Source organism: Neophocaena asiaeorientalis, unplaced genomic scaffold (genome assembly GCF_003031525.2).
Source record: "Neophocaena asiaeorientalis asiaeorientalis breed wild unplaced genomic scaffold, Neophocaena_asiaeorientalis_V1.1 scaffold606, whole genome shotgun sequence".
Classification (NCBI taxonomy): domain Eukaryota; kingdom Metazoa; phylum Chordata; class Mammalia; order Artiodactyla; family Phocoenidae; genus Neophocaena; species Neophocaena asiaeorientalis.
The window spans coordinates 7657870-7671075 of record NW_020173687.1 but is presented as its reverse complement, the minus strand read 5'-3'; the positions used below and the strand labels follow the sequence as shown (position 1 = coordinate 7671075).

At 42.8% G+C, this 13206-nt stretch overlaps 1 protein-coding gene across 1 annotated transcript in view; it reads left to right on the top strand.

Annotated features, from left to right (window-relative positions):
* The first annotated feature begins 721 nt into the window (after positions 1-721).
* DOK5 (docking protein 5) overlaps positions 722-13206 on the top strand; it is a 135002-nt gene continuing 122517 nt past the window's right edge. The window contains exon 1 of the mRNA XM_024750353.1: positions 722-1047. Coding sequence (XP_024606121.1) covers positions 982-1047 — 66 coding nt within the window. The 5' untranslated portion in view covers positions 722-981. The remainder of the gene's footprint in view (positions 1048-13206) is intronic.

Genomic DNA, 13206 nt, shown 5'->3' with positions numbered 1-13206 from the left:
TAAGGATTTATTTGGCACCTGCTCTGGGCCAGGCTTCGTCGGTACACGTACTAATGAGGCCAAGGGTCAGCCCCTGGGAAACTCACAATCCGGCGGGAAAGACAAGCTCAAACAAGGAAAATGATATCAACGCAAGGGCTGGGACCAGGATGCCAAGGAAACCCGAGGAAGCATGCAGCTTAAGCCAGGGCAATATCCCTCCCCTCATATGCCAAGGTCAAGGCAAACCATGGCAACACCGCTCCCCAGACACAGGCACAACAGAGGCAAAAGCCAGCCCTTCTCAGGGCAAAGATGGGGCTGAAGGGAGAGGCGGGGTCGGCGGCGTCTGGGAAAAAAGTGAAATTTCCTCTCCATCTAAAATAAGCCCAGAGCCGGAAGAGACCGAGCGTTATCTCGGCGGGTGTGGGCGAGGTGCGGGGCAGGCAGGGGCAAGCTCTGGGTCCCGGAGGAGGGTCGGGGTCGGGACGAGAATGGGGGCGGGCGAGGCGGGCGGGAGAGGAGAGGAGGAGGAGGGTGAGCGCGTCCACGTGTGTCTGCCTGCGGGTGGCCACCGCCGGGCGCCGGCCCCGCGCGGCTCCTCCCCTCGCCCTCGCCCTCCCCACTCCCCCCTCCTCCTTCTCCTCCTGGGCCCCGGGAAGAGGCTGGGCTGGATCCCTGAGCAGCCGCCGCTCCTCCTCCGGGCAGGCTCGCTGATGAGTCAGCTGACGCCGGCGCTCCAGCCTCGCCTCACGGCGCCGCGCTCTCTGCGCTCCCCCAAAGTGGCTGCAAACCGGCCGCCCACTTAAAGGTTTTGGGGGACAGAGAAAGTGATGTGCGCCCTCTGAAGCCACGCCGGACCGCAGCCGTAAACGCTTCACCTTGTCAACTTTCTCCTTCCACACCCCAAAGCCTTCTCTTGACCCTGGCCTCAGCCCTCCCCAAAGCCACTTAGGGTGCGTGCGCCTGGGTGAGGAGGGGGGTTGTCACTGGCTGTCCGGGATGGCTTCCAATTTTAATGACATAGTGAAGCAAGGGTACGTGAGGATCCGGAGCAGACGCCTAGGGGTAAGTATCGATCCTTTTTTTTTCCCCCCGCCCCCTGTTCACCGGGTCAATTGTCTTTATCTGTAGCCAGCATCCCTAGAGGGTGGAAGGAGATTCCCGGCAGCGCGCCGGAGAATTGCGCTGTGGTTTCTCAGCCTAAACCCACATCTCCTGGGGCTGCTACTGTAAGGCCGGGTCTAGGTATGTAATGGATCTATCTTTATCTCTCGGATGACTTGGCCTTCTGATGGTGGCCCTGTGGTCGGCTTCAGTAGCCACTGGAGCCCGTCTACTGGAAATAAATATTTCTCGGTAGCCATGGGAGTCAGAGCTGAGAAACCCGGGCGGGGTTGCTGAGCCCGCCGGATGCCCCCGGTGCCCCTCTTCCCACTCGCCGCCAACTTAACTTTTCCGGGGGATGGATGGACTGATTGAGGAAGGGCAGACGGTCTGAGTGTGAACAAGGTCAGGGACCCTCTGACCCCAGGGAGAAGTCTTTTCAGACTCCGGGTCCTGGACGGTGACCCACCCCTGGCCCAGGTGCTGGCAAAGGCGGTGTGGGTAGGTTCCATGGTCCTGAGCCTGGGTAGTGGATTCATTGCTGGAATACACACCGGATGCCCGCTGGAGGACTATTTAGGGCGGAACATAATACCTGGCACAGAGCAAGTGCTCCCTCGCTAAATATGTACTAAAAGGAAGAATGAATGAACCAGAGGCTGCTTGTCAGGGATCGGATGTTGGCCCAGGGATAGCTTCTCTCTTAAAACCCCCTCTCTTTTGCCCTTTTCCCCTTTGCTCTTCACTGATGGACGTCAGAGAACTCATTCTGCTTCTCTTTGGGTTTGAGGGATGGCAAAGGAATTCTTGAGGGAGGTGGGGATACTGGAATGATTTTTTTAAATTTCAAACTACCTCATTTCTCTTTGCCTTGTGTCAGTGCTGTTGCTGTTTTTGTTTATTGTGTGCTTTGGGGCGAGGGAGTTTGGGGAGAAAAGTTTACTTTCCTAATGTCTGAAAAAATGTCAGTAATGATGAAGAATGGCCACAGTGGGAATAGAGTTAATAGTAATAAATTGAACATCTTTCTCCACAAATATATGTCATTGGCACCTTTCTCTTATTTGGTCTTTGGACTTTTTTATGTACCAGATAATTTTACTGAAAATTGAAAGGCAATTTCACAGTGTTAAACAGTTAGGGAGGAAAACCTGCTGATGGGAAACATCTATAATTATTAAAAACTCTTACCTGATTTGTTTTGGTCCTTTTCTTTCTTCCTTCCTTGCTTCCTTTCATCTTCCCTTCCTCCCTCCCTCCCTCCCTCCCTTTCTTTCTCTCTCTTTTTTTTTTTTCTTTCCCTGCCGGTTACCATGTTTTAGCAACTAGGCCCCATGTTATAGTGAATATATAAATATATAATTAGGGAGAAATGTGACAGAACTAACCAACCCCTATCAACCCTTAGTTTCCTTGGTTTTCTTTTTTGCTATGCAGATATTCTCATCAAGGGGACCAAGTATTGTTAGGGTACTTAACATAGTGACTTTCATGCAAAGGGCAAGAAATAAGAGGAACTTTATATTTTTTATACCTCATGGGCCAGCCGACTGTTACAGTGTTAAAAGGAGCATTAGAAAACACCATTCTAATTTTAGATTTACTCCATCATGTCAACTGAGGAAATTGATAAGAGACATCCATTCTGTGCTAGAGAGCATTCCAATAGAAAGAGGACATGAATTATTAATGTACAAAATGTGAATTATTCATAAGGATCAGCGTTTACGCCAAATTGTGACACATGGTGATTTATTTGAAAGACTAGTTACCATAACTTTCTAGTTTATAGTAATTGAGACTTTTTTCTGTAATATTACTGACACTATATAGTCCCGTGTGTGCCAGTGTTTACGGACAGATATTTGAAGCAGAAGGAAAGGAAATATAGTTTACTTTGCATCCCTTTATATTTTACAGTATCTTGGATGCCGACCAGAAGTGTACTTTCTCAGGATTTATTTATTGTGTCTGTGTTAACACTCAAATAGATTTTAGAATATTTATTGAATGATGGTTATTGCTCATGGAGAGAAAACGTCAAAAATATAATCAACAAAATCTGGTTTTATTTGTTCAGTTTGATTTTATCACCAGTTAATTTTCAAAAAGTGTCCTAATGATATAATTTATTTATATAAACTGAAGAGGCTGATTACATAATTGTCAGAAAGCACTGCAAACTAAAGTTTTATAATGGAGGCATCAAGAGGAATGCGTCAGGAAAACGGCACAGGGACCCTCCGTCCAAAGTAAGAAATGTTAGTGGTATTAATCTAGGCTGCAGATAGCCTAGAACAGCAAGCAGCATGTGGAAGTCTCAAAGAGTTGGAGGGCTTTGCGTTAGGTACACAGTAGGCACTCAGTTAGTGCACGTTGAACATGGATTGAACTACAGAGTGAAGGCCTGACTTTGCAACTCGTAAGCCCCTTGAGGAGCTGATATGACATGGTGGTTTTATTAATGGAATTCAGACAAGTGTCTGTGGATTAGAACCATGTTTGGGAGGGTTTATAATTAAACAAGAAAACAACATTTCATCGTAAGCAGCTGGTGTGCCAGCTGGAATGACCCCTCAGATTTGATAAGAGAAGAAAAGAGAACAAATCTTCCTTCTATTACTCGTTAGCTCTATGACCCTTGACCTCTCTTGGCCTCAGTTTTCTTATCTGTACAATGAACACTATTTAGTGATGCTGTGAGCATTGGATAAGATAATATTTGTGAAAATGCAGTGAAAGCATACAGCATTGATTCTGATTTCATTATTTCTTTGGTGTAATCAGAGATGAGTTAGGATTGATGGAAGGATATAGGAATGATTGATTTTTTTAATCTTTCTATCTAGATGTGTCCAAAGGCATAAATGTTTATGTAGCTCTCGAACATTTTCATTGGATGCAGTTTTTTACAAATTATATACACGTAAGTGATTTTTCAGTGGGGCATGAAATAGTCTAAGACGATCCGCATTCAGATGGGTTGCAAATAAGTGGTCACCTTTAGTTGAGATACTAAGCAGCTTAAGTGATTAAACAATCAAATATTTGTAGACTTGTTTTTTTCTATAAACATCAAAAAGCTTAAAGAAATTCAACTGATTTAAGTCGAAAGTCTCAGTATCTTTATTCTCTGGCTTCATCATCCGTTGGTTCATGGAGGTGTCAAGCTGGGCTCTGGGTGCAATACTTTTCCAGGATAATGTTGATGTTGCTGTTTTGAGGGCTGGGGAGGGGTGTATCTACAATTATCTGGCAAATCCACAAAAGGCACTAAAAAATGTATTCTTAGAGGAATGGTGAACTAGGCAATTTGCACATCATTAACCTATCACGTGGCTTAGATGGCATCATATAACTGCCCTCACTTGGTTTCTTCCTTTGCAACGGAGAGGATTTCCCAGACAGTAATTGCTATGGCTTGTCCACCCTGCAAGTCTCGGAGTTTAAACTCACACCTGTTCACTTTATCTCCATGCAGTCCCCCTCGATTACCCGACTTTCAATAGCATCTCTGTGCTCTTTTGTACCAAGGACCTTTTCTCCCGTCTAGCCTGCATCCTCATCTGGACGTCTCCTGGTCTCAATATGTCCAGCCACCCCTGATTTTTTCATCCAAACCTGCTTCTCCCCGGAGGCTGCATCTCAGCCACTAGAGGTCCCAGTATTTCAGTTGCCCTGGTAAAAGACAGTCAAGCAAGCAAGCAAGCAAGCAGCAAACAATAAAAACTCAGCCCCCCTTCCCACTCCCTCCTTGTCACAACCCCACAACCAGTTTATCGGGAGGTCTTGTAAGCTCTGTTTTGGAAACACGTCTAGAATCCGACTACCTCTCACGTCATCTGCCACTGCCGCTCTGGCCCAAGCCCCCAGATATTGCAGAATAATAACCTCCTAATTTATCTCCCTCACTGCTCAGACCACCAAGAGTTATAGCCCTACAGCGGGCTCCGGGGCCCTGTGCTGACTCAGAATCTTTTATTTATTGATTTATCTTTGGCTGTGTTGGGTCTTCGTTGCTGCGCGCGGGCTCTCTCTAGTTGCGGCGAGCGGGGGCCATGCCTTTCTGCGGTGCGCGGGCCTCTTATTGCGGTAGCTTCTCTTGTTGCGGAGCACGGGCTCTAGGCACGCGGGCTTCAGTAGTTGTGGCACGTGGGCTCAGTAGTTGTGGCACGCGGGCTCAGTAGTTGTGGTGCAGGGGCTTAGTTGCTCCGCGGCATGTGGGATCTTCCCGGACCAGGGACCGAACCCGTGTCCCCTGCATTGGCAGGTGGCTTCTCAACCACTGCGCCACCAGGGGAGTCCCCTGACTCAGAATCTTTTCTCTTGCTGTTCCCTCTGCTTGGAATGCTGTTTCCCCACGTTACCTCTTCCTGGCTGGCTCCTCACCTTCTTCAGCCTTTCTGCAAATGCCACCTTCTCATTGAGGGCTTCCAGCCACCCTCTTTTATCTCTTCCCTCCTTCTCCCCCTATATCCCATTGTGTTTTTTGTCTCTAGACTTATCACCCCCTCACTTACCAGTCTGTATGTTTTACTTGTTGATTGCCTGTATCTCCCAAATGGTATGTGAAACTCCATGAGGGCTGAACCCCAGTGCCTAGAACAGTTTCCAGCATGGAGAAGCACTCGATGAAGATTTATTGAATGAATGAATCCATCACTACCTATTGGTTTAAGAGCATACGCTCTGACATGAGACTGTTAAAATCCCAATTCAGCGACTGGTTATGTGCCTTTTGGTGAGTTATTTAGCATTTATAAGCCTCAGTCTTCTGTAATAATAGGGAGACTCATAATATCCACCTAATAGAGCATTCTCATAAAAGGCTTAACACAATGCTCGACACGGTGGAAACCCAATTAATGTTTATTACTGCTCTCTCTCCTCCTGGTGCTGTTCGAGGATGATGATGCTTACATGGTTGTTATTTTCATCTCTTTCACTGCAATAGCTCTCATCCTCAAAGACCTTGCTCTTTAGTTAGGAAAACAAAACTTAATATCCGTGAAATAATTAATGTACAAGCACCAATGTTAGGTTATGGAAGGGATATTTGCCTTTGTAGGACTTTTCATGATCCTTAGATAAATGGCAAAGGTATCAGGACCAGAGAAACCCATCTCCATGTACTTGGGTTTGAGCGAGCTCATCGTACTAGTGCGTAACTGTTAATTTGGGGATCTTTTTTTTGGGTGGCAGAGTAGATTCGAAAAACTGGTTAATTAATGGCCAAGTTTTAGGCAGAAATATTTTCTCACTCCTTTGTTTCTCTGTTGCACTTGACCCAGTATGCCAAAGAGGCTTCATATTTCATTTAGGGTTTTAGATTTATAGATGATCAGGGATCTGTGCATTTTTAATGATATCGTGGCAAAGTTACATTCATAACATCAAAATCATAGGAATTGGGGCTTCCCTGGTGGCGCAGTGGTTGAGAGTCCACCTGCCGATGCAGGGGACACGGGTTCGTGCCCCGGTCCGGGAAGATCCCACATGCCGCGGAGCGGCTGGGCCCGTGAGCCATGGCCGCTGAGCCTGCGCGTCTGGAGCCCGTACTCCGCAACGGGAGAGGCCACAAAAGTGAGAGGCCCGCGTACCGCAAAAAAAAAAAAAAAAAAAAATCATAGGAATTGAATAAATTCATCATATAACATCAGTACGTGAGTGTATGTACACACACATGCACACAAACACATACAACCATTCAGTAAGATTCGTGAAGCATCCTTTTCCTTCCTCAAGGAAAAGAGAGTCTGGGGCTAACTTCCAGTAGTGAAATTTACGGTCAGTTAGACTGAATACACTTGCTAAGTATTTTCTAAGAGTACTCAGTATTTTAGCTCCATTTGAATCAGCTTCCCTGGTTTCCATGTCGGAAGTGCTTTCCAGCTGGTATTTTAGTCATCTTTATTCAATGGTCTTTGTGGATGGTATGATTAATTATGCATAAAGTCAGCCTTTAATCATCCCCAAAACTGATTTAAGCAAAGAATGGCCAATTTAGTGATTTTGTGTGTAGGCATAAACCAGATTACTTGTGTGATGATTTTCCCCACATCTGCCAATGTATTTTTTTTATGATATTCATTAGATGGCTAGAAATATTTTTTTTTTAAGCAGCTTTGTAATTTTTGTGGATCATTATCTTTGATATTTTAAGAATTTAGTTTTCATTTGGGATATATTTGATTTCATTTATTTTATCATGCATCAAATGTTTATTGAGTGAATATTCATTTTAAGACGCTCAGGGAAAACCACCTTAAATGAGACAGATACAGTCAACCTCCTCAAGGAATTGACAGTCTATTTGTGGAATAGTATTGTTAGCATGAGATTAATATATTCACTCTAGTTAAGGATGAATTAGTTTGAGTAACGGGTCAAATATTGAAGTGAAAAGACATCTGCAGGTATCTCCAGTTTCATTTTCATGAAACGAGGAAGGGGAAATTTGATCCCGGTTGGGTGGAAATAAAATTTGGGGGGTTTCCAAGCCAGGGAGAGATTAGGATACCTCCCTGCTGCAAACCCCTGTTTCTGTGAAATTCAAAATGAAATGGGGAGTTTAGAAATGCCACAGATACATGTGAATGTTGAAGCTAAAATAGCATCTTTCTAGAATGCAGATGTCTACGTTTTGGATGAGTATCAGGAAGCTGATTTTTTTGGAGCAGTTGGGGGGCTATGTTTATTTTTTTAGTGTTCTGAGCCTCTGTTGATGCCCTGGGTCTCAGAGAACATAAACGTTAGCCGTGTGTACTGTGTTATGGATAAGGTGCAAATGATTGTTCTCAGGTGACTTCATAGCTTTTATGAGATTCTTAGAGAGATCAGGACTTTTGTGTCCCAAACCCTGTCACCTCCCACCCTCCACAATTTCCAAAAAGGTTAAGAACCACTGTCTCATTTTTTTAAATTAAATTTTTAAATTTTAGGTAATAGTAGGTTCACATGAGGTGTAGGAAATAACACAGAGAGATTTCACCTGCCCTTTACCCAGTTTCTCCCAATGGTAACATCCCTGGTATCACAGGGATGTTGTGATCCCTGGTATCACAGCCAGGATACTGATATTGGTACCATCAAGATACAAAGCATTCCCTCATGACAGGGTCCTTCGTGTTGTTCTTTTGTAGTTGCCCCTTCTGCTCCCCCTTCCCATAACCCTAAAGCCCTGACAACCACAAATCTGTTTTCCATTTTTATAGTTTTATCATTTCAAAAATATTATATAAACGGAACCATACAGTGTGTAATGTTTGGGGATTTTTTTTTTTAACTCAGCATAATTCTCTGGAATTGTCGTGGTTGTCTTCAGTATTGTGGGTATCAAAGTTTCATTCCTTTTTATTGCTAAGTTGTATTCTGTGATATGGATGTGCCATAGTTTGCCTAGCCATTCATCCACTGAAGGACATTTGGGGGTGGTTTCCAGTTTTAGGCTGTTATGTATAGGCTGATATAAACATTTGGGTCTGGGTTTCTGTGCAAACGTAAGTTTTCATAACTCTAGGAAAATGCCCAGGAGTCCAGTTGCTGTGTTGTATTGGTAGGTGCATGTTTAGTTTTTCAGGAAACCACCAGACTGTTTTTCACAGTGGTTGGACCATTTTACATTCACACCAGCAACACATGAGTGATCCAGCTTCTCCACATCCTCGCCAGCATTTGGTGTTGCCACCCAGTTTTTGGTGCGTCAGTTTTGGTTTAGACGTTCTGATGTGTGTATATTGACATCTCCTTGTGATGATGAGATGATGATTGACATCTCCTTGTGATGCTGAACATTTTTTCGTGTTCTGATTTGCGATCTGTACATACATTTTGGTAAAATGCCTAGTCATGTCTTTTGCCTATTTTCTTTTTTCTTTTTTTTTTTTTTGCGTTACGTGGGCCTCTCACTGTTGTGGCCTCTCCCGTTGCGGAGCACAGGCTCCGGACGCGCAGGCCTAGCGGCCATGATTCGCGGGCCCAGCTGCTCCGCGGCATGTGGGATCCTCCTGGACCGGGGCACGAACTCGCGTCCCCTGCATCGGCAGGCAGACTCCCAACCACTGCGCCACCAGGGAAGCCCAGCCCATTTTCTAATTGGGTTGTTTGCTTTTAACTGTTGAGTTTTGAGAGTTTTTTGTATGTTCTAGATATCAATCCTTTTCAGACATGTGGTTTGCAAATGTTTTCTCTCAGTATGTAGCTTATTATTTTAATCCTTTTTTAACAAGGTCTATCACAGGGCAGAAATTTTTAAGTTTGATGGAGTCCAATTTATCAGGGTTTTTTTTCCCTTTTGGTACTAATGCTTTGTCCAGCCCAAGATCCCAACTATTTTTTCCTACTTTTTTTCTTTCCTACTATAAATATTTTATAGTTTTACCTTTTACATTTATGTCCATGATCCATTTTGAGTCAGTTTTTATATACAGTGTGCATTTTACGTGTAGGTTCATTTTCCGCCTATGGAGGTCCAGCTGCTCCAGAACCATTTGTTGAAAAGCCTGTCTTTTCTCCATTGAGTATATTTATGTGTATCTATTCCTAGGTCCTCTACTCTCTTCCATTGTTTTGTGGGCCTCCATTGTACAGTGATATGTCTATATATGTCTACATGTGTAGCTGTCCAGTGTCTTGAAATAGGGTAAACTGGTTCCTCCCACTTTATTTTTCTTTTTCAAAATTGTTTTAGGTATTTTAGGTCCTTTGGTTTCAATATGAATTTTCAAATAGTCTTGACTATAACTACTACAAGTCTAGCTGGGACCCTCCCATCCTCCTTCCCTTCCTTCCTTCCTTCCTTCCTTCTTCCTCCGTTGAATTGGTGCATTTTTAGAATAGTCTTGACAATGACTACTACAAATCTTGCTGGGACACTTTCTCTCTCTTTTTCTTTCTTTCTTTCCTTCCTTCCTTCTTCCCTCCCTCCCTTCCTTCTTTCATTCATAATTGAATTGGTGCATTATTGTTTTCCTTGGTGGACAGAGCGTACATTTGGGACTCACACTTTAGTTTGGATCTCAACTTGGCCACTTACTGACTTTGCTTACTCTTTCCGAAATTTAGCTTCCTCATGTACAAAAATGAGGGTAATAATATGCTTCTCATAAAAGATATCAAACTCTTGATCCTGTGCTGACTCACGGTAGAAACTTCGTGAAGGTCTGTAATGTTGATTTTTATTTTTTATTGTTAAGAGATTGAGGTGATATTTGTTGTTTGTTGTCTGTAAGAACCATAAACTGGCAGAAATTAATTCACTCGTATCTCAGCAGAAGAGGCGCGGCTTTGGTAATGGACAACAGGTAGCATTGTACTTTCCTCTTGCTGTTAACTTTAGCGATTCATTTTTATAACATCGGGTTTATTTAGGAGCCACTGATGAAACACTGTATTAGAAAATATGTAGTTGAATATGTTCGATAAAAACGGCAGACCTTTGATTAAAGATTGACCATCATACTTTTTTTTTTTTTTTAAATTAATTCATTTATTTATTTATATTTTTGGCTGTGTAGGGTCTTCGTTTCTGTGCGAGGGCTTTCTCTAGTTGCGGCGAGCGGGGGCCACGCTTCATCGCTGTGCACGGGCCTCTCACTGTCGTGGCCTCTCCTGTTGCGGAGCACAGGTTCCAGACACACAGGCTCAGTAGTTGTGGCTCACGGGCCCAGTCGCTCCGTGGCATGTGGGATCTTCCCAGACCAGGGCTCGAACCCGTGTCCCCTGCATTGGCAGGCAGATTCTCAACCACTGCGCCACCAGGGAAGCCCCTGACCATCATACTTTTGCTTATTAGCTCTAGACGTCTTCCCCAAATGTGAGAATCAGGTCTTGAGAGACCATTTTAGGGCAGTAAACAACATTGAATCATAAAATGAGAAAAAGTGCTACTTCTTATTTAACTCAGCTTAAGGAGCTGTCGGCTAGGAGGCCTTTTAATAGAAAACCATACTTAGGTGCAGAGTCTTCAAAAGTATCATATTTTATTGTATTCGTTAACATTATATTGTATTACATTTTACATTTACCTTCAAGTGATACCGCTTTTCCATGTAAGATAAGAATATATAGTTTCCTCTTTAAATAAATTTATTTAATTTAAAAAGCGAAGTCTTAAAATAGATAATTAACACATAGTGCAAGTGTTACAAAGAAGCAGCAAAAACTGTTGGGGTAGGTGGTGGAACTCAGATGTAGCACAAATCCAACTGGTGGGCTGTGCGTGACTGAAGTTTGGGAAACACAGGAGGATTGTACTTATCTTTCTAAGTGGGTTTCGTGAAAAATTCTTTACTTGTACCTGCCGTATGGCTTGATTCCATACAAATGTATTGAAAATTGGGTTCTAAGAAAAGATATCCCACGTACTCAATACCATCCTCTAAGGAACTTCCGTCTGATATGACTATGGGTGTGTGTGTCCCTTCCCACCCCCAACTCCCCCAAACCCACAGACTTGTCTCAATTTGCCTAAGTTTTTATTTTGTCTTCCCTTAATTCATTTATACAATGAATACTTTAGTGGTTAATAGAAAGAGAAAGTAGCCTGTCTTATGAATGGACTACTAACTCCAATTAAATTAAAACACGAGCTTGAGTTCAAAGCTTTTACTTACTACAAGTTACACTATTCAGGAAAGTGCTGTAGTCTTAAAATGCATTTTATTATCTTAATACCACACATTACCTTAATAAAAGAAAATTATTTCTAAAAAAACTTTGAGAAATCATACCTCTTTGAATCCCCTAGTGAAAGAGTTCATTGACTTTTCATATGAACAATTTCTTCAGATTTCCAGCTTTCCATTTACCAATAGCAGGTATTTTAGCTCATTTGCCAAAGAACCACTTTTTGAGCCTGGGTTGTATTTCACCAACAGTGACCCAAAATCTAGATGTTATGAAACTAGTCTGGTCTTCAACATCCGTTAATTCAGATGGAAAATGTTGTGTGAAGTGTGGTTTGAAAGGAACATTCCCGGGGACTTGGCCCCAGGAGAGGTCTTAATCCATTTGAATCCATCGTCTCCGTTGATGGATGATTTTTCTCTGATTTTCTTCCGGCTGGCCCTCTCTTGGTATCTAGATTTTAGCCTTATATTTCCTGCCTGAGACCTATATGGATCATCACATCCAAAGTTTTCCCCTCGCATCCCTCTAGAACATTGTTCTTATTTTTGTGCCAGATACATTTTTTTCTTAATTTATTTCTTTGTAGGGTATGTCTTCTCCTACTAGGCTGTAAGTTCTGCGAGACCAAAGACCTTGGCTATCTTATTCACTGCTGTATCCCCAGCTCTTAGCCTATGGTAAATGCTCAATATTTGCTGATTGAATGAATAAATGATTCTACTGCAGGTCAGAATAATGGAATGAGACATTCAAGAAGACAAGGAGAAAACTGTGCCTATGTCCCACCCGATTTTGTGGTGTTTTCTATTTTTGAGTGGTAGGATGTTCTAAGATGTCTCATAATTGCTACTGGTATGTAATCTGCAAATTCAGTACCAGGGAATTCAGCAATTAACGCGCGAGGTTTGAGTTGGCCCCCTTAAAATTAAATTTTATTTGATGTTTTTTGGAATAGGTAATATGTATACTTGGTACAAAATTCAAAGGTACAAAATTTCTACATTGAACAGTAAGATTCTTTTCATCCTTGTCCCTAGGAATCATCTAGTTTCCTTCCACAGAAGCAACCACTGTGAATAGTTTATTCCAGAAGAGCCTATGTATAAAAACTTTTTTGTGTGTGTGCATGAATGTTTGTGTGTATGTGATATATATAATTACATACTCATCTGAGCTGTGCTTTTCTTATTTAGCAACATATCATTGTTTTCAATAATCAGATAGAATTCCACTGTACGGGTATATTTGCTGTATTTGCTTGCTTATTTATCCATTCTTCCTTCTTTCCTTTCTTCCTTTTACTTACTATTAAATATGTGCAGGAAGTAGGAGTTTTTATGTCCATTTTAGAGATCAAAAGACTGAGTTAACTGTGATGTTAAATTTTTGTGCAAGTCACACGTGGCAGCGCCTAAGTTTGAGTTCAGGCTGCTTCTCTCTTGTGGAGCATCTGAGTAATTCCTTTTTCCCTGTTACAGACAGTGCTGCAAT